A 26,980-nucleotide genomic window follows, 5' to 3' on the forward strand; every position below is an offset into this window, starting at 1 on the left:
TATTTTTTCGCTTTAGAAATTAAGGGGAGGGGCGCACCGGGCGCAACTGCTGGCAATTACTGACAGCAACATCAGGAGCATTGCATAACGATTAAATGCGAGCGAGCGAAGCGAGCGAGCGTGAAAATTTTGACATTTTACAGTCCCCAAACTGCCGTTTTTAGCTTTATTTTTTCGCTTTGGAAATCAAGGGGAGGGGGTGCACCGGGCGCAACTGCTGGCAATTACTGATAGCAACATCAGGAGAATTGCATAACGATTGAATGCGAGCGAGCGAAGCGAGCGAGCGTGAAAATTTTGACATTTTACAGTCCCCAAACTGCCGTTTTTAGCTATATTTTTTCGCTTTGGAAATTCGGGGGGGGGGGGGGGGCTCATCGGGCGCAACTGCTACTGGCAATTACTGGCAGTAACATCAGGAGAATGGCATTATAATGGTTAAAATATGCGAGCGAAGCGAGCGAGCTTGAAAATTTTGACATTTTACCGTCCAAAAACTGTCGTTTTTTTTTTCGCATTGGAGGGAGGGGGCGCCCGGTGTGCCCCCTGGATCCGCCACTGGTAGTCAAGGGTGTCGGTTTATGTTCATGATTGGGGAGGTATGACCAGCGAGGGGGTGTCGAAGTGACCAAGCGGGAGAAGGACGTCCAAAATCTGCACTTTATCCTAGAGCATCCCCTAATTTGTTTGTGTTTGTGAGTGTGTGTGTGTTTCAAATAGATGGAAAAGTTAGGAAACAGCCAAGGTCAAGTCTTATTATTGGCAATGCAAGGCATTTTAATATAGACTAGTATGTAAAGCAACACTGCAAAATCAATGATCAAGCTTTGGTAGCAAATGTGTACAACCTATCAAACATCACATTGTGCAACATTGCAGCGACTCTTTTTGCCATTCCGATATTCTGAGTACACTGCGCACATCCTGCTTGTATTTAAAATGCCAACCAGGAATCACGCTGAATCACAATCTTTTGTCGTCTCCGGGCTTTTTGAACAATGTTATACCTCTTTAATTATATGGTTAAAAGAAATCTTAGAAAAATATCTTTTTTTCTTGATCATCCTTTCATGTCGATTTCAAAAGCAGTTTACTAACCCTTGAATTACCATTTTCGTAGGTTTTTTTTCTTTTTTTCTTTTTTTTTCTTTTTTTCCCTTTTTTTCTTTTTTTTTCTTTGTTTTTTCTTTTTTTAACCAGCGGATTCGGGGGGGGGGGGGCACGTGCCCCCCATGCCCCCCGTAGTTACGCCACTGTCAGTGGCGTATCTAGGGAAAACGGCGCCCGGGGCAAGCGCGAAAATTGCGCCCCTAATTTCTGAAAAAGTGTTCAACCCCAACCCCATCCCGGTAGGGACTTTAAAGAAGTCCTCATGATATGCTTTTTGAAGCACTTAAGAGGGGTCTTTTGAGGGTGATTTAAATGTAATAGGCAACCCTAAATTTTGATATATTTTGGCGAGCGAGCGCAGCGAGCGAGCCGAAAAGTTTTATATTTCAGCTTTATACATAACATGGAATTCTTGTCATTTTTGGTTATTAAATCTTCGAATTACAATTCTAATCAATAGTGACGGCCTTATAGATAACGATTTATACCAACAGTGTCCAACCCCATCCCGGTAGGGACTTAAAAAAAGTCCACATGATATGCTTTTTCAAGCACTTAGAAGGGGTCTTTTGAGGGTGATTTAAATGTAATAGATATTGAAGAATTTTGGCGAGCGAGTGCAGCGAGCGAGCCGAAAATTTTTGTATTTCAGCTTACAAAACATGGAATTCTTGTCATTTTTGGTTATTAAATCTTCGAATGACAATTCTAATCAAGATATAGTGACGGTCTTATAGATAACGATTTATACCAACAGTGTTCAATCAACCCCAATCCCATCCCGGTAGGGACTTTAAAAAAAGTCCACTTGATATGCTTTTTCGAGCACTTAAAAGGGTTTTTTTTGAGGGTGATATAAAATCTGATAAATTTTGGCGAGCGAGCGCAGCGAGCGAGCCGACAATTTTTGTATTTCACCTTACAAAACATGGAATTCTTGTCATTTTTTGGTTATTAAATCTTACAATTCTAATCAAGATATAGTGACGGCTTCATAGATAACGATTTATGCCAACAAACTAAGGACTTGGAAAAATACTCTAAATTACTACGAGAGAGTGAGCCGAAATTTTTATATTTCCACGTCATCATTACGTTTTGTTCTTCTTATTTTTTTTTTTTTTTTGGATAAGTCTTGGCGAGCGGGCGCAGCGAGCGAGCCGAAAATTTTTATATTTCAGCGTTACAAAACATGGAATTCATGTTTTGTTTTATCTTGTTTGATTTGGTTTTCTTCCTCCCCCCCCCCCCATTCTCCTGCCTCCCGTCCGGGCGAGGTTTTTTTTTTTTCTTCTTCTTCTTCTTCTCCTTATTCTTCTTCTTCTTCTTCTTTTTATTCTTTTTCTTCGTCGGTTTTTTTTTCTTCTTCTTTTTTTTTCTCGTTTTTTTTTCACGTGCCCCTCTTGCCCCCCCCCCCCCCAGATACGCCACTGTTGGTAGTTGATACTACTAACTTAGCATGCAATGTGCCTATAATAGGCTGCAGCGCAGCATGCATTGTACACACATAATATTATGCATCATACACAATTTACGGTATACCGCGTACGGTATAATACCGGTAAACGGTGAACATTATGCGCAATGTATCTTCGCGATTCGGCCAGAAAGCAAAGCAGGGATCGGGAATGTCTACTGTTTGCACGTCAGCTTCGCGCGCGGTGCAGTAACGTAGTATTAACACGTACTGTACACGAGTTCTTTAGTGCGTATAGTATTATGTAACTCCATAATGTATCATCATCCACACAAACATTAAGATAAAACAAGGAAGAGAGAGAGAAAATGAACGCAAAAGAAAGGAAAGGCGGAATTCAAAACGGAAATAAAAGCGGTAAAGACAGCTTTTGTTTCATTTGTCAACATCTAAACATTGCTGAAGAGGGGTGTTGAATAGCTCAAACACCTCCCTTTTGCCCAAGGGAGGTGTTTGAACACCTCAAACACCCCCATTTTGGCAAAGGGGGGTGTTTGAACACCCAAAACACCCCCCCCCCCCCTCGGTACGCCCTTGATTGTGCGTACATAATGTGCAAAAGCAAACAATAGCTACTTCAGATGTCCCTGCATAGCATGGTTCAAAATTAGGCTAATCAAATGTTTTGCTCCTGCTCAAAAAGGTAAAATTCAGAAAAGCCTTGCAAGACACAAACAGAGTAGCAGCCGTAATCTAGCTCTTGAAGATAAAACATAGTTCTCAGAAGCGTTCCGAATTTGGAAATTGCTTGCAATATAACGACATGGTCTAACAAGAAACTTTTTTTTCTGGCTGACGCGACTTGCCAGGATAATGAGTTGTTTTGGAGTATTTCGAGATCAAAAGTGTAAAATAATTTCGATCGTAGTACAATATGTACCAGACTTTTAATCCTGAGGCGCCCTCCCAGTTCAGTAGTGGCTGGGTAGAACATAACTACAATAATTATAGTATGTGATGATTGAATCGTGCACTTGCAGTGGTATGATATATGCAGCTAAAAGTATGCGATTCACTCTCGCGCGAATGAAGTAGTATTGTTATGGCCCAAAAGCATCAGGTACCAATCTGGAATACTTCCGGTGTACTTTTAGGGGAATATTCCGCATTTTTTTATCATTACGCAATACCCAATTGAATTGTGCTATCACGGCGTTATTTTACACATTTCTTGTGCATATGTCTCCATTGTAACCTAAAATTCAACAGTTTCTGCAGGCGTATGAGAACTCTTATGCCTATAATGCGTGCCAAGAAGAAATAGGCGGAGGAAGCATTGTGATCATGGCTGGAAACACATGTGAAAAACGATGTGCCCTATACCAGATGAAAAAAAAAACCCACAGCAAAACAAAAAACAAAACAAAACCAGTAGAGGAAAAAGAACCAGAACCAACCAAACAAAAAACTTACAGGTAAAGAGATCCTACACCCAAATGTCTGCAGATTTCTAATATGTATCATATACCAGTGTTTTAGTATATTAGCTGGTATTCAAAGTAAATGTGATCTACATTCAAATTGATTTGTATCTCATTGTGGTTTAAAAAAAAACCCAAATCATGGAATGAAACTCCATGTTTGTTGGTGAACTTACAACAACATACATATCAAATATTGAAGCAGACATTCACCCCCAAACTTTTGGCAGAAAACCTAGGGCGTGACGTTTTGTTTGTTTTTCTGCTCGTCAGTCGATTTTGAGAGAGAAGTGGCAGCCACAAATCTGAATACCAGTTTCGCTATACACAATTACAAGTGGCAGCAAAATCCCCCCATATCAAAAAAAAAAAAAAAAAAAAAGGATCGACGTTCCTGTCCCCATAAAGTCGGCCCACTCACTTTTAAAAACGTAGCACCGGCTCTGTAAGATACCAACATATTTGTATAAATTGGAATTCCATATCTGGTCAAGATGTGCAGATACACCGCTAAGTATTTTTTTTAAATAAAACTTCTTTATTTTGATGGATTTTCTCTTGAATTGATAGGTATGTGTTATTTAGTGATACACATACAAGCTCTAAGTGTGATGGTAGCTTCATGGTTCTGATCACCACTGATGCTGGTGACAGTCATGTTGTATTCAGCTCCAGCTTGGTAGAGTCCAGTGCAGGATGCATTCACAGGATGGTCACTGTCTGCATCTATAGTAGCTGGGGATGCAGTGCCATTACTACAGCTGATATTGTAAGTATCTACCACTCCAGCAGGTTTATCCCAGCTTGCACTTACATAATTGGTGGTAGAATCACCTTCTCTGAGAACCACTTGGTTTGGTACTATTGAAACAAAAGGAGAAAATAGAAAAATAAATCATGGCTGGACAAAGGACCGTATACACGCCGTATGTAGCATTGCAGCTGTTATGCGTCTTTCTTCAATGTTTGAATAAACCGATTTTTTTTTTTGGTCCTAAAACACAAATGCATGCATATTTCTTGCACATTGTAATATCAATTCAATTATTCACTGGAAGCAAGAATATTCATACTGTTCTATTATATCATCATGGTAAAAATAACGATAAAATAATGGATCACAATTGAATGACTGTGTGGAAACTTTCAATAGCATTTATATCCAATACCGAAGAAGACTGCCCCCCCCAAAAAAAAAAAAAAAAATTAAAAATGTGCAAATTTACCTACTTCTCTAATGAAGATTTACAAACTGACACTTTGTTACCAACTGCTACACTTCAATAAAATTTGCTTCAATTAGATAAGTTTGTGTGATTCAAATATACACTCACAAGCTCTCAGCATGAAGCTAGCTTCATTGGTCTGATCACCACTAATGCTGGTGACAGTCATGATGTATTCAGCTCCAGCCTGGTAGAGTCCAGTGCAGGATGCACTCACAGGATGGTTATTGTCTGCATCTATAGTAGCTGGGGATGCAACACCATTACTACAGCTGATGTTGTACTGATTTACCACTCCAGCAGGTTTATCCCAGCTTGCAGTTACTGTTTCATTGGTAGGTATTCCGGGTATGAGAACTACTTGGCTTGGTACTATCAAAACAAAAAGAGAAAACTTAAGCAAGCTCATAACAAAATACATTTAGTAGACTTGCTAAAAGGGGGTAAACGCTGCATTTTTTAGTACTACTACTTGGCACAGATGCTCCCTAGGGCAAATGAAAAATTTTCATCTAAAGAGACAATCTGTATCTATGCAAATAAGCCTTAATTTGCATAATTTATTCAGAAATACATATAAAAATTATCTAAAAATATAAGTGCATCCAGCAGAAGTACCTAATTTGGTAGAAGTATTCTATAAAGTAAGTGGAAACATTCCTGCAAAAATTGAATTCATACCTATGTAAATAAACATAAAATTTGCATAATTATGCAAGTTATTGTGCAAAAAGCTGCATTTTTGAAAGAATTTCTAATCTATTAATCACTTGATCTTGCAGTACAAAGTTTGAACCTGGGATGGATGTTTCTTGGGTCAAAACCAAATGATTCATCTAAAGAGACAAACTGTCTCTATGCAAACGACCTGTTATTTGCACAATATGCATATCAAAATCTACACATAGATAATAAGAACAAACAAAAAGCAATTATGTGACAATGTCTTAAATCGCTTTGAACTTAATATCCAAAAAGCTAATAGAATAAGACAATATTCTCACGAAAACACTTTTCAATTGCTTAAGCTGTTTCCATATTATTTAATCAACTTAGGTATTTAATGCATGAATTATGTTAATAAGTATACAAGACGTGAAATTTCGAAACATATTGATTTTTGAAATAATTTTTACTTTCAATTTTCCCTCAATGCATAAATGCTTTGCAGGGTGGGAAAAATAGCAATCGATAGTGACACCCTTTAAATATGATTATGCAAATATAACAGTAGGACCTGCATAGGAACAGATGCAAATCGGAACAATATTGCTTACAAAAGGATTGTTTTTTCCCTTGCAAACAGTACACAACTGAGGTCATGGTTAGAAATCATTACAAAAAGCACTACAATAGTGAAAGTGTGAATTCTGATTTTCATTGTGTTTTGTAGGCACCCAAGCGAATAAGGGGTGTTGCGACACAGATTGTCGCCCCTACACGGATTGTCGCCTCCTGCTCGGGGCGACAATCCGTGACGGGCGCTGGCGGCACGGATTGTCGCCCCCTACACGGGTTGTCGCCTGGCGACAATCCGTGACGCTTGTGCAGTTCCCAGTTTTTGACCTCGAAGGCGACAATCCGTGTTGGCAAAAAAATTGTTGCGACATGGATTGTCGCCCCGTCACAGATTGTCGCCCCGGGCTCGGGGTGGTTCCTCCGGTGTTAAGCTTTGGTGGAATGGGTATGACTGGTAAGTTATGCTTATGTGTGTGTGTGTGTGTGTGTGTGTGGGTGTGTGTGCGTGTGTGTGTGTGTATGTGTGTATTGTGAGCTGCATGATATGTGATGTGTATGATTTGTTGTGTGTGTGTGTGTGTCTGTGTGTGTGTGTGTAAATGTGTGTATGTGTGTGTGTTTGGAGTATAATAATACAATATGTAGAAACTGTGCATGTGTGGTGGTCATAGTGGTAGTGGTTTGTTTGTCTGTGTGTATACGTGTGCCTGTATGCTTACGTGTGTATGTGGAATATAGCGGCGCTACTGTGGCAATACAAACGCCTTCAGAGTGTATGAGCACGTGTTTAAAAAATTCACACCAGCGTTGATCTAAAAATAGTATGGGTGTGTGAACCAATATCAGCGGTGAGGCAGGCTAGGCGAGAGAGAGACCGAGAGAAAATACATACGAGGGAGGTACCCTCCCCAAATGTTATTTGTCTTTGTTCATTTTTCACTGCAGTCATTTTCTTCCATCAGTCTTATAAACTAGAATGTCCATACCACTATTCTTTGTCCCAGAATAGGTTTGGCATGCTTTATGCATGAGCGAATGATTTGTCAATCGTTAGTTGATTTTAGCACAAACGAACTGCCATTGCACACCGCTAATACATACGTAATACAAACAAACACCAACAAACACTCAAACAAATCCTCATTATGCAAATAAACCAACTCAACACTTTTTTCCTTGATATTCATTGATTTCATCCAAATCATTCATAAATCGACTCATTCTGGGTGTAACATGAAAAAAAAAGTTACAAATGACAATTCGAAACAGAAACAAATCCATTTGTCAATTTATACCACAAATAATCTCACTTCAACATAGATAACTCGATTATAGACCAACCCTACTAACAATTTCTTCACGAGAAAGTTTTGACATGTAGGGCCCTACCAAACCTATATTCCTTGAATACATTGGTTTGGATCATGTAACACCTTCTTACTTACAAGGACATATACATTAAAAAAACACACAAATACATTACACGAATCTAGAATGAAATCAGTCATAAAAAACCCGATCACCCCCTCCCCTGCCCATCCGAAACAAATCTAGGGCCTACATCTATCCTAAATATTAAATCCTACCAACATCTGTCATACCATTTATAACTATCCTTCTTCAAATCCAATCCCCAACCCACCAACCCCTGATTAAACAAAACCTAAATCATCCCACACCCACATTCACCAACCCAAATACATACATACACACACACACACACACACACACACACACACGAAGGTTCCGTTATTCCGAAGTTTCGTTTTTTCCGAGGCTTCATTTTAATATCCGAAACACAAAATTCCCTATACCTAGAGGTTCCTTGATCCAAAAATGAAATTCGGAATAACGAACCTTCGGAATAATGAGCCTTCGGACGAATGAGCCTTCGGACGAATGAGCCTTCAGAGTAACAAACATACCGACGCACGCCCGAACCGATACCACATTCCTTCCTGATGAAACGATTTCCCAATATTGATAAATAAGACATAATGGACCGTATGCAGAAAAGCAGCATCTGCCCGCACGCAGGCCCCACTCCGAATTCATAATTATACAAATCTGCCAAACAAATTCATCAAATTCAAAGCTGCTGATAAAATCAATATCAACGTTTATGCCAGCAACAGCTTACTAGGTATCCCTCCCCACGTGCAGCTAAAAAACACATACGCAAAAAACTGACATAATAAACACATTCTTCCATCACACACACACACACACACACACACACAAACGGACACTAAATTATCATGTGCACGCGCACATACACACTTCCTTGAAACCTCACCATGACTTTTTACATGGCATGTTTGCATGGATGTAGCCATGAAATGTGTTAGTATTTCAATGATTATGTCCAGAACGATATTACCCAGCAAAATGTGCTTCGAGGGCGGGCGACAATCCGTGCCGCCAGCCCCCTACACGGATTGTCGCCAGGCGACAATCCGTGTAGGGGGCGACAATCCGTGCCGCCAACGCCCGTCACAGATTGTCGCCCCGAGCAGGAGGCGACAATCCGTGTAGGGGCGACAATCCGTGTCGCAACAAGGGGCTTTTTATATCAAACTGATTATTAACTTGTGTAAATTATGTGGATTATGTGGATTATGTGGATGAAGGGTATCTGCACACATTAAGAACTTACAAGCTTGAGTTAGAAACAACGGTTTCTGAAAAGGAAACCCGTTCCCTCAGTATACTATGAGCTGTTATGGCATGGAAACTACGCTAGGAAATTTATACACAATAACATTTTGATAAGGCAGTAATTTATGCAAAATTTGTCATATGAACAATATAGGAGATGTTATACTTTAAGTCAAATAATCTTAGCCTCTGACTTAAAATCAGTCAATTCCAACAATAAATCAAAGCAGAAATAATATGTTCATAGCCATAAAAGAGTATATTAGATTACCTTTGCAATTACTAGGATGTGATTTGTCAACAGATCGTCACATGCTACTGTTTACGAAGATCGCAAATATCATATTCTCCCTGGTTGTGATTGTTTTCCCTTGGGATAATGTAACTCCCTGGCGGTCCAAAGAATGTTATACTCCACCATATACCAGCTAATACCTGTATAGATGATTATGACCTACATGATCTTGAAGCTTTTTCAAAAAAAAAAAAAGATTATGTTAACTGGTTTTGTGTAAAGATGTCAGAGGTTAAAGTAAAAAAAATACACAGGTAAAAATGTAAAAGGTAATGATGTCAGAGGTTATACATGTGTACATCAAAATTAACTTTCATGCGACCAATACATTAAATGCAATAACGGTGATGACTTTACCATGTCACTGAATTCCATGTCCTTTCCTGCTTATCAAGAGGAAACAAAAATACTTGAGAGGGGAGGGCTTATCATTTTTTCGATAATCAACAAGGGTATCACTGTCAGGTAGAACTGCACAAATATGTACTAAGTTTCATGATTCAATACCTTGATTCACATTCAAGATAATGGAAGAAAAAGTGAAATATAGCACTTTCATCAGAGCTTTGACCTTTTGGCAGGAAATTTCCCAGAGAATCTCCATTAGGTAATACATGTATACATTAAGTTTCAAGAAAAATCCTACAAAAATTGCAAAAATATGAGGGAAATAGTGAAATTTAGAGGGCCCAATTGACCTTGATCTTTGACCCATGACCTTTGATAAATGACCCCTAAATTCCCTAGAAAATCCCTGCTAGTACCAAGTTCTATGAAGATACCTTGGACCATTTGCGAGATACAGAGACAAAAGTGAAATTTTAACATTTTCACTTGACCTTTGACCTTTGACCTGTTGACCTGAAACTCTCTGACGAATCTTATTTTGATATCTATATATAAAATACATGCATGCAGTCACTAAGTTTCAAGAAAATACCTTCAGGCATTGCATAGATATGGCGGAAATAATGAAATTTTAGCATTGACCTTGAACTTTTTGACCTTTGACCTCTTGCCGATTTTACCTAAAAACTGCTTAATTAATTGCAGCATCATACGTCATCCTTGGACAAAGTTTGGTGAAATTTGCTTAATCCAGTTTTGAGTTATCGCGTGAACTGAAACAAGTCGACCTTGACCATTGACTTCTGGTACATTCGGGTATTAGTATGCACAATATGCTAATTAGGTGGTATTTGCATACAGAAATAGTGTTTTGATATTACAAACGAGAAATGATGTTTTGATATTACAAACCATTTCCTTTTGAATAAAGGATATGCATACTAAGATATATTTTTATCATAAAATGCAGTTCTTATACTGTAAGAAAAACTTTAAAAATAATGTTTTTACTTTACTTTCTTTAGTAATTATGTAAATTAGCTGGTAATGATGGGTCAATAATTCAAATTCTTTTCTCATTTTTTTTTTCATAGAGTGTTTCTAAAGGGTTATATCTATCTGGGAAGAGATTTAAGGGGGGTTTCATTGTTTACAAATCAATTTGTATAACTTGCATAATTACGCAAATTATATGTTTATTTACAAAGGTATGAAATAATTTTTTGCACGAATTGTTTCCACATACTCTCTGGAATCCAAATTGGGTATTTCTGCTGGATGCACATATATTTTGTAACAATTTTTATATGTATTTTTGCATAAATTATGCAAATTCAGGCTTATTTGCATAGATACAGATTGTCTTTTTAGATGGAAAAATTCCACTTGTACCGAGGAACATGTGTGCCAAATAGGACATTTGTACTTTAAAATGCAGCGATCACCCCTTATTTCGACTTTAGCAAGCCTACTTAAATGTGCTTTACGTAAACAGAGGCTATAATGATAAACATAGAAATATAGTTCTTATAATCACGTGTGCAACGTATGTATACTACGAATACGCTAAGCGTGCAGTGGTTGTACACAACCATGGAAAACGCATATCACATCATTCTGTACCATTCGGGGTGTGTGTGTGTGTGTGGGGGGGAGGGGGGATAGAACTACGGTGACTGGTTTGCCCCCGCTACAGCGTATTATTCTCCCAATAGGTCGACATGACATCTTGCCACTCTGTGACAATGTTTTCACATGATGTGCAGATAATCACTATACCCCATATTTTATGACATCACTTTGAGCAATTTTCAAAGTATGGTTAAAATAGTTAAACTTTAACATTTTCTCTTGACTTTTAATAACATGACCTAAATCTTTCCTTACAGAATCATTACGCAATTATGCATGAATATTAAGTTCAAGTTTAGCATTTTCACTCATCTCTAAGGCACAAAACTATTGTAATTTCACCAGTAAGTATTGTAACTTTTGCATTTTAACCTGATATTTGACGCTTCACCTTTGACCTCATGACCCTAAACTTCCCAACAGAATCATTGCTTGGCAATACATATACATTTTAAAATATCATAAAGATACCATATGCCATTTCCGAGATAGGGGGAAAAACATGAAATTCTAGTATTTTCACCAGACCTTTCACCCCATGACCTAAAACCTTCTCTAGAAAAATTTTACCTGGTATTACACACATGCACAAAGTTTCATGAAAATACCTTCAGGTATTGTAGAGATATGGGGGCATACTGGATTTTTGGAAATTGACGTTGACCTATGACCCTTGACCTTGAGTATGTGTGCCCAAAAATTGATAGGTGCAGCTTCATCCACTTATGCATGCATATGCCAAGTTTTATCTGAATACCTCAATCGGTGCGTTCACAGAATCGATCACGGACGAAAAGACGGACTATTGAAAGCATGATGCCTCTGGAGTGATCAAACCATTCCTGGTGATCAAACCATTCCTGAATTTGTGATGTGAAAATCTATCCACATCAGTAAAAGTCATAATGGAGCGATATTTCACAAAACAGGATTGGATTGGATGTCAGAATATGTAGACAACTCATAAAGGAAGTAGAGAAATTTAAGGATCTATAGAACTGCAGCATACGATGACTACATATTCCTGACAATCGCTAAGGAATAAATCTGCGATATGACTTCACTTCTTCGAGCAAATTGTCTGGGACTCGCGACTGCTAACTAATTAACAATGAAATATCATTCATTACAACCCAGATACAATGACATGCTTGCATGTATTCATAGAATGAGAAATTCCTGCCAGATATATTTGAGTGCAAGCTGCACATAGCGGCCTTTGCCCAAGTAGATGCACTATGAAGGAAAAATGCTTCGCATTACTTGATGAAGAATGATTTTTACATCAAGCAAACATAATACAAACACGCACATCCACACATTCCGGTCGTTTCATGAATGTTTTAGGTATGTATCTGGTACTTAACACTGCTTCAATCTGCTATACTCTATATTTGTTTCCATCTTTAGATCTCCCTTCTGTTTCTCATATCTGTGTGTAATCTAATGGTATGTGCCTTTACTTCATGGGTTGATTAGTAATGACTTTAAAACCACGAACTCACTGTCTGTAAGTGTTCTGGACGACTCCACTCGGCCTTCACTCCTCTCATCTTGACTGACTGTCACCACGGTAACAGTATAGTTCGTCCCTGAAGTCAAGCCCGACACGGTCCCACCAGGGTTTGTCAGATTCCCGTTGAACGTGGCCTGTCCCTCGATAGGATCCACCGTGATGTCATAGCCACTAGACTCCCCATCTGCCTTAGTCCACTTCAGGTCCAACCGTCTCTGGTCTGGTGTGATCACGAGGTTTGTGGCCGTGGCGGGAACTACGGAGAACAAAGAAATGACATCATATGGTTTACCTGCATGCCCACTTTAATGGAGAAGATTAGCATTCATCACCAACAGACACATTATGCCGAACATCTAGTAGGTATAATACTGGGCTTGCACCATATTGACTTCTCTCTGATAGCAGTGATGAGATGAGGAACAGATGGGGACACATTGGAATGGATAATCCCCAACACAATAATCACTCTAGCACCCTTCATGTCAGAGCCATAAAAAGACATAGGTAGACAATCCAATTTTGAAAATTATAGTCACAAGAGTTACAGGTCCATGGCTTACCAACAAAAAGAGCAAACCATCAAGTATGTAGAAGATGATCAAAGACAATCATCTTTTAATCCTATTCATTTTCTCTTACTCACTTGTCCTTTGCTGCACAGTTTTTCCTTCGCTTGTTTGAATGCTTGGGCCACTGGCACTGTCTCCACTTATTGTGACCACTGTGAAAATATACTGACGACCCTGCGTCAGACCTGTTACTTGAGCAGAGTACATCATCTGATTGCTGTGTGCTACTGTGATTGGATCAGTGCCGTCCGGTTCGTAGATCAGGTTGAATTCATCATAGACACAATCACAATTCTTCAAGGTCCATTCCACATTGACAGCAGTGGTACTGTAGTCTCTGATGGTGTCACTTTCAACACTCTCCGGGACTGCAAAAAATCAATGTGAACATCTATCCATCAAACTAGTGACTTTTCCAGACACTATCACTAAGAAAAATGGAATTGGCCAGCTGAGTCTAGAGCAATTACCCCCTGGGCAATCATCCCAGACCCTTCCCCTGACCCTAACCCTAATCCTAATCCTGAACCTAATCCTAACCCTAACCCCAATCCTAACCCAAACTCTAACCCTAAACCTAACCCTAATTTTTACTCTAACCTCATCACTAACCAGTATTTACCCGGGGGTAATTGTCCTCGGGGCGTATATTTGCCTGGATACGGGCCAGCTAATTATTGTTTTTTGCATATCAAACTATCAACATATACATGCATATATAGGTACATTCAGAAAAGGGGCAAAGTTTTAGGTGTGAAACCACTTCTTGTTGGGACCCCTGAGGAACCTGAGTCTACCTGCCCCACGCAAATCTAAGGACTAAAGTGAAACACGTTGGTTTATATGCTTAAAAATGAATATTTAAGTATTTCAAATTACTATAAAAAGACATTGACATTTATACTGGATGTCATACGGTGATCAGAAAACGGTTGATTTCTGAACATATTCTCCTTTTCACCTTTCCTCCAGTATCAACTTACTAGTATTGCTAAAAGAGTTTATTGTAGTAACATTATGGTGAAGGTTCACATGTAACTATCAAAAAAAAAATGTCGGGCTGTTCTGATTGCTGCTCAAGCTGAAAACAACCAAAATAAGGAGGAGTAGGAGGAGTCTGTGAAGGGATTCTGTCTGCCAATAGAGCGGAGGAACACACCTGCTCTGAGATGGATTGTGGAGGAGCTGTTGCTGGTTCCCCCATCGAGACTGAAGACAATCATGGTATAGACCGCCCCTGGTCTTGGGAGGTTCACACAGGATGCATTGAAAGGCCCCAAATCCCGGTCTTCTACTGGGATAGTAGGTGGGGATGCGTTTCCTTCGCTACATGATATTTTGTAGTTATCAACGGTTTCTTTCTGCTTTTCCCACAAGGCGCTGACAGACGTAGTGGTTGAGTCACCCTCACGTAGCTCCACTCCATTTGGCACTGGAATATGAGTGTTAATGAGAGTGCGACACATAAAATCATGAGTATAGCATGCACTCTCACGCACTTAAAGCTTTATACAGTGCAGCATTGCTGAGACAGTAGTCATTTACAGGTAGGTCGTTACCTACATAATGTTCAATTCCTATCATTGTTGTTGTTGTTTTTATTTCCGTCTTCAGATAAAAAAATACACACATTACAAGTTGCATATACATTGCATGTACGTACAGAAGAAACGGGGGATTGCCCATTTAGTCATATTTGCAAAATATGTCTGTTCCTCCACAGGGTCCACAGGGTCCACCATGATGATGGTAACAATAACCACAATGATAAGAATAAAAGTAATAATACTTCTACAATTGCATTACAATATAACATCAAACTGTTAGAGAGTGTAATGGCAATAACACGAAGACCACCCGACTTACATGTAATGATCCCTAGTGAGCTTGGAGCACTCTCTTTGCCACTGCTGCGAGATACAACAGTGATGGTATATTCATCTCCAGGAGTGGGCAAATCAATGCAGGAAGCTGTCAACGTGTCACCCTTTTGATCACTAGTGATGAGGATTTCACTTGGTGATGCACTACCATCAGAGCATGTGATGATGAAGGTATCCAAGACACTGTTCGGCATCTCCCAGGAGGCTGTTATTGATGTGGTGTTTGATGCTTCTTCCCTCAGAGTTACAGCTTCTGGCACTGTTATAAAAAATGATATATCAAAAATTAGAGAAGATATCAATGATAATAAAAGGTAACTGTACAGGTGCTGTTTAAAGACCCGATAGCGTGAGGATTTATGGACAGTCAATTCATTCGTCCAATTAATCCACCAGGGTGCATACGAATTTACCACGAATAGCACCGGTCAGCAAATACGCGCATTGACATCAACTTGTTGAATGTTTCTAAAAAACCATAAGTGTGACTCTTAATTGTCACCCCCTCCCACGGTAGGGACTTTTTGTAAAACACAGAGTACAAAAGACGCGTTTTTTTTTTTTTTTTTTTTTTTTTGGGGGGGGGGGGGAGAATTTAAAAGCAAATTTCTAGGGAATTACACATATAGAAAAATTAGTGCGAAGTATTATGTTTATAACATACGGGGGGTACAGTCTATGTGACGGTGTAAGAGGGAGCGAAGCGACCGAGTGGGGGAGGGTATGGCAGGGGATACCCCCTCCCACGGTAGGGACTTTTTGTGAAAACAGACTAAAAGTCGCGTTTATAGAGCATTTTAAACCAAATTTCCAGGGAATTAAACATAGTTAACAAAAAATCACTGTGAAGGACTATGATTTTAAGACAAAGGGGTACAGTTTATGTGACTGTGTGAGATCCCCCCATCAGGGGCGAAAATTTCGCATTTTAAGTTATAAAATTGATAACTTTTAGACAAGAAAACTGCCTTTATTGTTCATTTTGGTCAGTGAATAATTGATAAATTATTAAATTTGTTACGGGGGGCACGGAGAACTCGTCTTTCATCTTGGGGGGGGGGGGGGGGGGGCAAGTGCCCCCTCTAAAACCCCCGTCCCCCTCTTCCGGCGCACTTGCTTACTGACACTTCTCTCTCCAAGTTACTCACAATAAATGTTGTGTTCTTGAGGTGTACGTTGTGCCCATTGCTCTCAAACCTCACCTTCCACTTTACAAAACTTTCCAAACTACTACGATGATAACAAAAATCATTGTAACGGTATAACAATAATGATAGCATGCTTATGACAATAATTTAGTAATACAATTATGCAAATCAAAATGTCTGACAGGGTAACGGCAATAGTAAGGCATCAGACTTACGCGCAATGATCCCCCATATTTTATGACATCACTTTGAGCAATTTTCAAAGTATGGATAAGTTAAACTTTAACATTTTCTCTTGACTTTTAACTCCATGACCTAAATCTTTCCTTACAGAATCATTAGGCCTACGCAATTATGCCTGTATATCAAGTTCAAGTTTAGCATTTTCACTCATCTCTGAGGTACAAAACTATTGTAATTTCACCAGTAAGTATTGTATCTTTCGCATTTTAACCTGATATTTGACGCTTGACATACACATTGCATATACGTACAGAAGAAACGGGGGATTGCCCATTCAGTCATATTTGCAAAATATGTCTGTTCCTCCACAGGGTCCACCATGATGATGGTAACAATAACCACAATGATAAGAATAAAAGTAATAACACTTCTACATTATTGTATTACAATTATGATAACATCAAACTGTTAGAGAGTGTAATGGCAATAACAAGAAGACCACCCGACTTACATGCAATGATCCCGAGTGAGCTTGGGGCACTTTCTTTGCCACTGCTGCGAGACACAACAGTGATGGCATATTCATCTCCAGGAGTAGGCAAATCAATGCAGGAAGCTGTCAAGGTGTCACCCCTTTGATCACTAGTGATGAGGATTTCACTTGGTGATGCACTACCATCAGAGCATGTGATGATGAAGGTATCCAAGACACTGTTCGGCATCTCCCAGGAGGCTGTTATTGATGTGGTGTTTGATGCTTCTTCCCTCAGAGTTACAGCCTCTGGCACTGAGTTGAAAAAAAAAAAAAAAAAAGATAAATTGATTTTGTACAATTCCTTTTTGGTCATACGTGTGTTGTCAAAACAGTGATAGCAATAACAAGAAAACTATCAGACTTACATGCAATTATCCCAAGAGAACTTGGCACACTTTCTTTGCCGTTGGTGACAGACACAACAGTGATGATATATTATTCATCTCCAGGAGTGGGCAAAGCAATGCAGGAAGCTGTAGTCTGGGTGCCAAAAAGCCACTTTTTGGGTCTAACCTTGTTTTACCGTCCACCCAATGTTTTTTGATGGTTTTACCCTATTTCGAGGGTGCTGAATTCGAATCTAAATGATGCAACTCTTGCATCCTTGAGGGTTTTGAGATATTCAAGATGGCTGCCAAAATGGCCGCCCAAACCGGAAATTCCCATGTATTTCCTTCTACATGGTGAGAAATTGAAAACAATTGATGGTTCTACCCTATTTCAAGGGTGCTGAATCCGAATCTGGATGATGCAACTCCTTCATCCTTGAGGATTTTGAGATATTCAAGATGGCCGCCAAAATGGCCGCCAAACCCGGAAATTCTCACGTATTTCATTCTCAATGGTGAGAAATTGAAAACACTTGATCGTTTTACCCTATTTCGAGGGTGCTGAATCCAAATCTGGATGATGCAACTCTTACATCCTTGAGGATTTTGAGATATTCAAGATGGTCGCCAAAATGGCCGCCAAAACCGGAAATTCCCATGTATTTCCTTTTAAATGGTGAGAAATTGAAAACAATTTATGGTTTTACCCTATTTCGATGGCGCTGAATCCGAATCTGGATGATGCAACTCTTGCATCCTTGAGGGTTTTGAGATATTCAACATGGCCGCCAAAATGGCCGCCGAAATAACCGCCAATTAAAACCAGAAATTCCGATGTATTTCCTTCTAAATGGTGAGAAATTGAAAACAATTTATGGTTTTACACTGTTTGGAGGGTGCTGAATCCGAATCTGGATGATGCAACTCCTACATCCTCGAGGAGTTTGAGATATCCAAGATGGCCGCCAAAATGGCCGCCAAAACCGGAAATTCTCACGTATTTAATTCTCAATGGTTCAAAATTGAGAACAATTGATGGTTCTATCCTATTCCGATTTCAAAATGGCCGCTTAAAACCGGACATTTCCACGTATTTCAATTTTGATGTTTCACAATTGAGAACAATTTTATTGATGATTTTAACCTATTTCGATCACTGTGCTGAATGCGAATTTGAACGAAACCACCCTTACATCATTGAGAGTTTGGAGATATTCAAGATAGCTGCCAAAATGCTCGCCAGAATGGTGAGAAATTGATAACAATTGATGGTTCTACCCTATTTCAGGTTTTCGTCAATGGCAAAATCTAACCCCAACCATACTCTCCTGATAAACGAACGCATATTGTCCATTCCAGTTTGAACTTGCTGTACAGTGAAACCAGCTTTGCCGGATATCTTGGAGTTTGTAAGATACAGCTGTGCCAGGAATGAATCCTGCAAGACTTCAGATGGGGTTGAATATTTGAAAGATTACACTGTTTCATTCACATATCATGGATATGTTTTGAACACTAACAATCAGTGGACGAGACATACCCATCTCGATCATATTGTGATAGTGATGTAGAGAAGTTTACTGAGATTCCCAATATTACCTGTTTTTACCCTTGAACAGTTTTAATCGTTTCATCCATGAACACTCACATTGGTTAATTGGTTTATATTGGTGGTCTTGATGACATTGTTGAAGACAAGAGTTGGACATTTTTATAGTTCCGCTTCAAATTTTTCTTCAATATGATGTAATATCATAACATATATATATATATATATATATATATACATATATATAAATGCATATATATGGGGCGACAAACCTCGTATCTACAAAATATCACATGTTCAGGAGAGAAAAACAAAAACAAAAACAAAAAGCAAACAAACGTGGCAGCCACAGCACTATAACAAATGAGAGAACCTTTCCTTTGACATGCCATGGTAACTTCATTTTTGAGGTAAGACAGCTAAGGTTTGGACAGGACATCATTAACTGATTATCTTTTTATGTTTATTCAAAAAAGTCATTTTCACTAACATTTCAGATACAGCGTCTTGTCGCCCAAGCGGCGATATCACACACGAGGGATGGAAAAATCACAGGTAACGCGCAGTAAAACAGACAAACAAACAAAACAACAACATGTAAGGTAATAGTTGATAGTCCAGTACTTACGAATATCATAATCACGCAGAGTGCTTTTGAAATTACCCTTATATTGATATCTACTTTAGTGGTCATGGATGCAACCATTTCTAGTGACGTAATCAGAATATGCCACAAGTTTCATAAGAGTACGCGGCGAGACTCAAAAGAATACAAGACAAATTTCAACACCAAATACCAGCAGGCCATAATTCAATATTACTCTTATAGCTATATAAAGGATTAACTTCATATCAGTCTGCAGAGTCCTTATTGGCTACCACAGGCATTACTTTATAGCAATTGTGCACAAAGAAATTTTCAGTCTTATCTTCTTCTTTTTTTTTTGTATGTGTACGTTTCAGTATGATGTCAATATCATTAATTTTTTCTTTCCATTACGTGTTAAAGTTGAGACTTGAGACATATCGGAATATGTCAGTATATTACAATACCATTGTGACAGTCATTTTGGATGCCATTAATTGTTGGCTGATTTGACAAATTTGCTCAACCGAGTTGAATTCAAGAATACGGATTATTGCTTTTAATCACTCGCTTCACGTTATAGCACAATATTTCACAATTTATAAGAAAATATCAAGGAATTTCCGTTTATACAGGACATTTTTAAATATCTCAAAACCTTCAGCACCCTCGAAATGGGGTGAGACCATCAATTTATTTTCAAATTTTCACCATTTAGAAAAAAAAATATTAACATTGGAATTTCAATTCCTGCCAATTATTTTGGCGGTCATCTTGGACATCTCAAAACCATAAGGAACGCAAAATGGCAACAACAAAATGTCGAGGGTGCTGAATAGGGTCTCAAAAATTTCAAAATTGACAGTTATTTAGGCGGTCATCTTGGAATCCTCAAAACCGGATTCAGATCGGATTCAGCACCCTCAAAATAGGGTAAAACCACCAATTGTTTTCAATTTTACACCATTTAGAACGTATTAGGGGGCCTACATGTGAGTTTCCGTTTTTGACGGCAATTTGGGGGCCATGTGGCGGCCATCTTTATCATCTCAAAACCATTAAGGATGCAAGAGCTGTATCCTGCAGCTTCAAATTCAGCAAACTCAAAATAGGGTAAAACCATCAATTTGTTTTCAATTTTACACCATTTAGAAGGAAAAGGGGGGTCTACATGTGAGTTTCCATTTTTAGCGGTCATTTTGGTGGCCATCTCTATTATCTCAAAACCCTTAAGGATACAAGAGTTTTATCAAGATTCTGATTCAGCACCCTCGAACTAGGGTAAAACCACCAATAGTTTTTCAATTTCTCACCATTTAGAAGGAAATACAGGGAAATTTCCGGTTTAAGCGGCCATTTTGGCGGACATCTTGAACATCTCCAAATCCTTAACGATGCAAGAGTTGCATCATCCTGATTCGGATTCAGCACCGTCGAAATAGCTTCGAACTATCGATTGTTTTCAATTACTCACCACTAAGAAGGAAATACATAGGAATTTCCGGTTTGGGCGGCCAGTTTGGCGGCCAATTTGGCGGCCATCTTGAATATCTCAAAATCCTCAATGATGCAAGAGTCGCATCAGCCAGATTCGGACTCAGCATCCTCGAAATAGCTTAGAACCATAGATTGTTTTGAACTTCTCACAATTTAGAAGGAAATACATAGGAATTTCCAGGTAATTTGGCTGCCATTTTGGCGGCCATCTTGAATATCTCAATATCCTCAAGGATGCAAGCGTCACATCAGCCAGATTCGGATTCAGCACCGTCGAAATAGCTTCGAACTATCGATTGTTTTCAATTACTCACCACTAAGAAGGAAATACATAGGAATTTCCGGTTTGGGCGGCCATTTTGGTGGCCAATTTGGCGGCCATCTTGAATATCTCAAAATCCTCAATGATGCAAGAGTCGCATCAGCCAGATTCGGACTCAGCATCCTCGAAATAGCTTAGAACCATCAATTGTTTTGAACTTCTCACCATTTAGAAGGAAATACATAGGAATTTCCGGGTAATTTGGCTGCCATTTTGGCGGCCATCTTGAATATCTAAATTTCCTCAAGGATGCAAGCGTCGCATCAGCCAGATTCGGATTCAGCACCCTCGAAATAGCTTAGAACCATCAATTGTTTTCAATTTCTCACCATTTAGAAGGAAATACATAGGAATTTCCGATTTTGGCGGCCATTTTGGCGGCCATCTTGAATATCTCAAATCCCTCAAGGATGCAAGAGTTGCATAATCCAGATTTGGATTCAGCACCCTCGAAATAGGGTAAAACTATGAATTGTTTTCAATTTCCCACCATTTAGAAGGACATACATGGGAATTTCCGGTTTGGGTGGCCATTTTGGCGGCCATCTTGAATATCTCAAAACCCTCAAGGATGCAAGAGTTGCATCATGCAGATTCGGATTCAGCATCCCCGAAATTGGGTAAAACCGTCAAAAACATTGGGTGGACGGTAAAACAAGGTTCAGCCTTTGGCTCCCAGACTACTGTCAAGTTTTCCCCCTTTTGATCACTGGTGATGGATATTTCACTTAGTGATGCTCAACCATTAGAGCATGTGATGATAAAGGTATCCAAGACACTGTTTGGCACCTCCCAAGAGGCTGTTATCGCCGTGGTGTTTGATGCTTCTTCCCTCAAAGTCACTGCCTCTGGTACTGAGTTGAAAAAAGAAACCAGTGATAATACAAGGGAGGTAACAGGTGCTGTTTAAAGACCGATTAGCGTGGGGATTCATGAATGGTCCCAATTCATTTGATCCCCACCGGGGTACATACGAAAACCATCAATAGCACTGGTCAGCAATGTGCATTGTAGCGGACGCTCATCATTAACGATCGACTCTAGTCGAAAATTTTCGGCCGTGTGTGTACTTACAGCTTATAGTGATAAAGCTGTACGCAATTCATTACGGGGATTCTTGAGTGCATCCGAACGGGGCCAGCCTGAAATCCCTCTCTATTCCCCGTCCTACGGGGTCTTAAACAAGGTCAATGGAAAACCTTAAAGGAAATGAAGTGATAATCAACGTCATCAGACATCAATTTTTTTTTAATATTTCTAAAAACCATAAGTGTTACTCTTATTGTACTTGACACCTGAATATTTTGCATTTCTATTTCATGCAAAGCAGACACCAGATGCAGTTTACCGGTAAAACGTGGTTTCCATATGGCTGCAGAAACTGACAATTATTGCTCTAAAATGGATACGTATAATGCATAAAAAATGTACGAAATAACGCTGTGATAATATCATTTCATAAGAACAAAAAAGTATGTCGAGAGTATTGCAACCCTACAACCTATGCGATCGTGGTTGGTCATCATCATCATCCAGTTTTAATCTAAGTCTGATCCCGACAACGTAGGTGGCTGGATCTACCTCACTCTCACTCATTCACTTTAAACTCGAACCCTTTCCTCAGAACATAATTGTCATCCCTCCTTAACACCACTACCACCAACACTAACCACCATATCCTACATCTCGCCCTTGTCACCTGTTCCACTTATCCATCATTTTAAGTTTCACATTTCGTACTACACTGAATTTGCCAATGCCCACTTCCCTCACACATCACATTACACCTTACTTACTGACAATTCTCCCTCCAAGTCACTCACAATCAATTTGTGCTCCAGAGGTTTACCTTGTGCCCATTGCTCTAAAACCTCACCTTCCACTTTCCAAAACTTTCTAAAATTACTATGATGATAACGAAAATCATTGTAATGGCATAACAATAACAATGATAACATGCTTATGATAATAAATGAATAATACAATTATACAGATCAAAATGTCTGACAGGGTAATGGCAATAGCAAGGCATCAGACTTACGCGTAATGATCATGAGTGAACTTGGCATGCTTTCTATGCCACTGCTGAGAGACACAACAGTGATGGTATATTCTTCTCCAGGAGCGGTCAAATCAATGCAGGAAGCTGTGAAGGTGTCACCCCTTTGACCACTAGTGATGAGGATTTCACTTGGTGATGCACTACCATCAGAGCATGTGATGATGAAGGTATCCAAGACACTGTCTGGCACCTCCCAGGAGGCTGATATCGCCGTGGTGCTTGATGCTTCTTCCCTCAGAGTCACTGCTTCTGGCACTGAGTTGAAAAAAAGAAATAATTTGAGGTTACAGGCCAAGCCATATTTGAGAACTTTGTTGGCTTAGAACACATTCATCTACGATGGGCCAAAGTATTGGAATTCACTTCATAACAATATTACATTAGCTCAATCTTGGGTTAACTCCTTCAAGAATAAAATAAAATTGTTTTTATTGAAATCTTATAACATCCAAACAAGTTAGGTTCATTTTACCATCTCAGTCAAGGTATCACTTCTTTGAACATTATACAATTATGATTTTTTTTTTTTCAACACAAGTCCTCCTTACATGTTCCTGTTAGTATACCGTATATACCGGTGTGTCTTTTCTCCCCTCCTGCTGTGTCCTGCATTCTTACCGGTATAATTACGTATAAAAAAATTGCATTATATTCAATCCAGGTTGTATTTTATCACTAATTTTACATCATGAAATTTTGTTTTGTATTGCTGTCTTGTGTATTTTTCTGAGGGTCCCACAAGCAAGTACAAACTTTGCTTCTTAGTGGGACCCTCCATTTCCATCCCCATCCTTAGTTAACCTGTATTATACGCTTTATGTATATATCAACAACAATATAATTGCTTTTTTTTTCCATCTGCTACTCATTTTCATATGTACTTTGTTAAATCACATTCTGCAGTTATTACAAATATTCTGTACATATGCATTGTATATGATTTCTTTGTTTATTTGATGGAAGTGAAAATAAATTTGAATCTTGAATCTTGAAAAAGCTGTCTGCCAATATCTCTAGACCTGAATGGACCCTAAGAAAGAAAGTTATGGATTTTATGGCTTCACAATGATGTCACAAAATTTACAGTAATTTTAGAAGCAACCATAAAAGCATAGAAGCAACCTACAAGGATCACTGAAAGTCGTCACAATGCACCTTTCTAATTGGTTTCAGATAAGACTATCATGCAAAAATATCATGCAGCAGCAAAACTTTTCAACTGCACTGCTTTCTCCTAGAAGCCATCATGGCTAGGTTATATAATACAAGACTTCATTATCATTGGTAATAAAAGGGAAGGATACAACGTAGTACTGTAGAATTTATTTTAACAAAAATAGATAGAATTCAGTAAAGCTTTGTCTACAGGTCTATGGGGGACGTGTAAGGTGATGACAGCATCTGAGATCAGCTGTTTGAATATCTCTGAGAGTCACAACCGTAATCCTTGTATTCTACACCAGAAGATTTGTGACAAATCCAAAAAAAAAAAAAAAATCAGAACAAAGTTTGACATGATAAGCCACCACAGCAAGCATTCTTTATGATGAAAGATATCAAACAACCTTGATATCAATCTACACATCTTGGAATCTCTTACGTTGTTCCAGAAGGCAAAATACTGAAATCCCTACACACCAGAAGCTTTGGAGAAAGAATATTGGGTAAGTCCTGAACCATTTCAGGCAGTCATCTGTCATTTGGATCTGGTCATCTCTATCACAAAAATGTGGAATATTGACACAGCCCTAGCACAAAATAGTAAATAGTAGCTCTAGATGTTGGAGAACTAGCAAACTTTTCTTTCTTCCCAAGAAACAGAAAGAGAATGCCCCTACTGCATCCGACGGCACATCTACTGTCTCCATGCTTGAGTCATTTCCTTTGTGAACATAAAACAGATAAGATTAAAGGGATAGTACAGTATTGGTGGAGATGAGAATTGGGCTTTAAACCTTTTGCGAGATACCAAGAAAACACTTATGTTATAGTACAGAGCATACCATTCTAAGAGGAATTCAAAGTTTATTTGATGAAAATCGGGTCTGGAATGACTGAAACATCCAAAAACAAAGTGAAACAAAGCGATCATAATAAAGTGTGGGTCCCACACTTCATCAGAATCACTCTTTTTTGGATATCTCAGCCATTTCAAAACCAATTTTCATCTAATAAATGTTGAATTCCTCATAGAATTACTTGCTCTTTCATATTTCATAACAGGTTTCTCATTATCTCACCAAAAAATGTTAGAAACCTGAAATTAGGTCTCAACCAAAACTATACGACCCCTTTAAGTGGTGTTCTTTGCATGAAATAAATGTAGTCTTGTAATAACCTAAAAGTTATGACTTATAGGGTCAAAAGGACTTGTAGCTGCTATTAAAATCATCATCTACCAAAAAATGACTTTTGGTTTGTCCAAACAAAAGGGATAATTAAGCTTCGATTACAGCTATCACCTCAGGCAACACAGTCAAGGGCAGTGAAGGATCGGGGGGGGGGGGGGCACCGGGCGGCGCCCCCTCTTTATTTTATTTTTTGGTGTCAAAACAGAAAAATGATAAAAGATGCGCCCCTCTTTAATTTTGTAAAGGCGCCTCCACTTTACGGGATTCCTGGACCCGTCCCTGGTCAAGGATACTTGTGACTGACTTGCTAACGTCGTGCAGTGCACATGACCTAAATATCTATTGCGATTGGCTCTATCCCTGAAGCTGCCAGACAATTCTTGTCAACTCACGTGCAGTCAGATTCACTGTCGCTGGATTCTCCTGTCGACCGCTAATGCTGGTCACTATCATCAGGTAGGTATCTCCAGGGGTACTCACATTCTCACATGAAGCCTGATACAGGTCCTCATCTCCCAAATAATCCTCAGTGATGTCACCTGGTGTTCCATTGCTACATTCTCCCTCAAAGACATCAATCACACCACCAGGATGCCGCCATACGGCACTTACTGATGTCTCGGTAGACACATCGGGCTGGAGGTTCGGAGGCAAGGGTACTAAAAAACAACAACAAACAAATACAAATTTCGCATCTACCAGATAAACTAAATTCACAAAGGAAGGTCATGGACACTGACCTAAGGTGCCGAAACAGGACAGGATGCATTTCTTCCTTCTCAGTCATTTCCAACTGAGAATTACCATAAACTCCCCACAAAAAGATATAGAATTGTAACTATACTGTATTGCAACTCTAATATTAACTAACTATTGTAACAATAATCTGCACATTCAGCTCATTCATCTTAATGTTAGAAAATGTTAACTTTTGTTGATGATGATGAATGATATTATAAAGCCATATACACATTCATATAATGTTACATGTCAGTAGATCGTCAAGATAAAGTTGCAAATACCACAGCCAGGAATTTCTAC

The 26,980-nt window shown here is 39.0% G+C and overlaps 1 protein-coding gene across 1 annotated transcript in view; it reads right to left on the reverse strand.

Moving 5' to 3' along the window:
* LOC140228829 (tenascin-X-like) overlaps positions 1-26,980 on the reverse strand; it is a 112,444-nt gene that overhangs the window by 33,911 nt on the left and 51,553 nt on the right. The window contains exons 16-24 of the mRNA XM_072309101.1: positions 26,332-26,598; positions 23,568-23,843; positions 17,220-17,495; positions 15,361-15,636; positions 14,654-14,926; positions 13,569-13,862; positions 12,912-13,178; positions 5,343-5,606; positions 4,606-4,869 (exon numbers count right to left, since the gene is read on the reverse strand). Coding sequence (XP_072165202.1) covers positions 4,606-4,869; positions 5,343-5,606; positions 12,912-13,178; positions 13,569-13,862; positions 14,654-14,926; positions 15,361-15,636; positions 17,220-17,495; positions 23,568-23,843; positions 26,332-26,598 — 2,457 coding nt within the window. The remainder of the gene's footprint in view (positions 1-4,605; positions 4,870-5,342; positions 5,607-12,911; positions 13,179-13,568; positions 13,863-14,653; positions 14,927-15,360; positions 15,637-17,219; positions 17,496-23,567; positions 23,844-26,331; positions 26,599-26,980) is intronic.

The sequence above is a fragment of the Diadema setosum genome, chromosome 5 (genome assembly GCF_964275005.1).
Source record: "Diadema setosum chromosome 5, eeDiaSeto1, whole genome shotgun sequence".
Taxonomy (NCBI): Eukaryota; Metazoa; Echinodermata; class Echinoidea; order Diadematoida; family Diadematidae; genus Diadema; species Diadema setosum.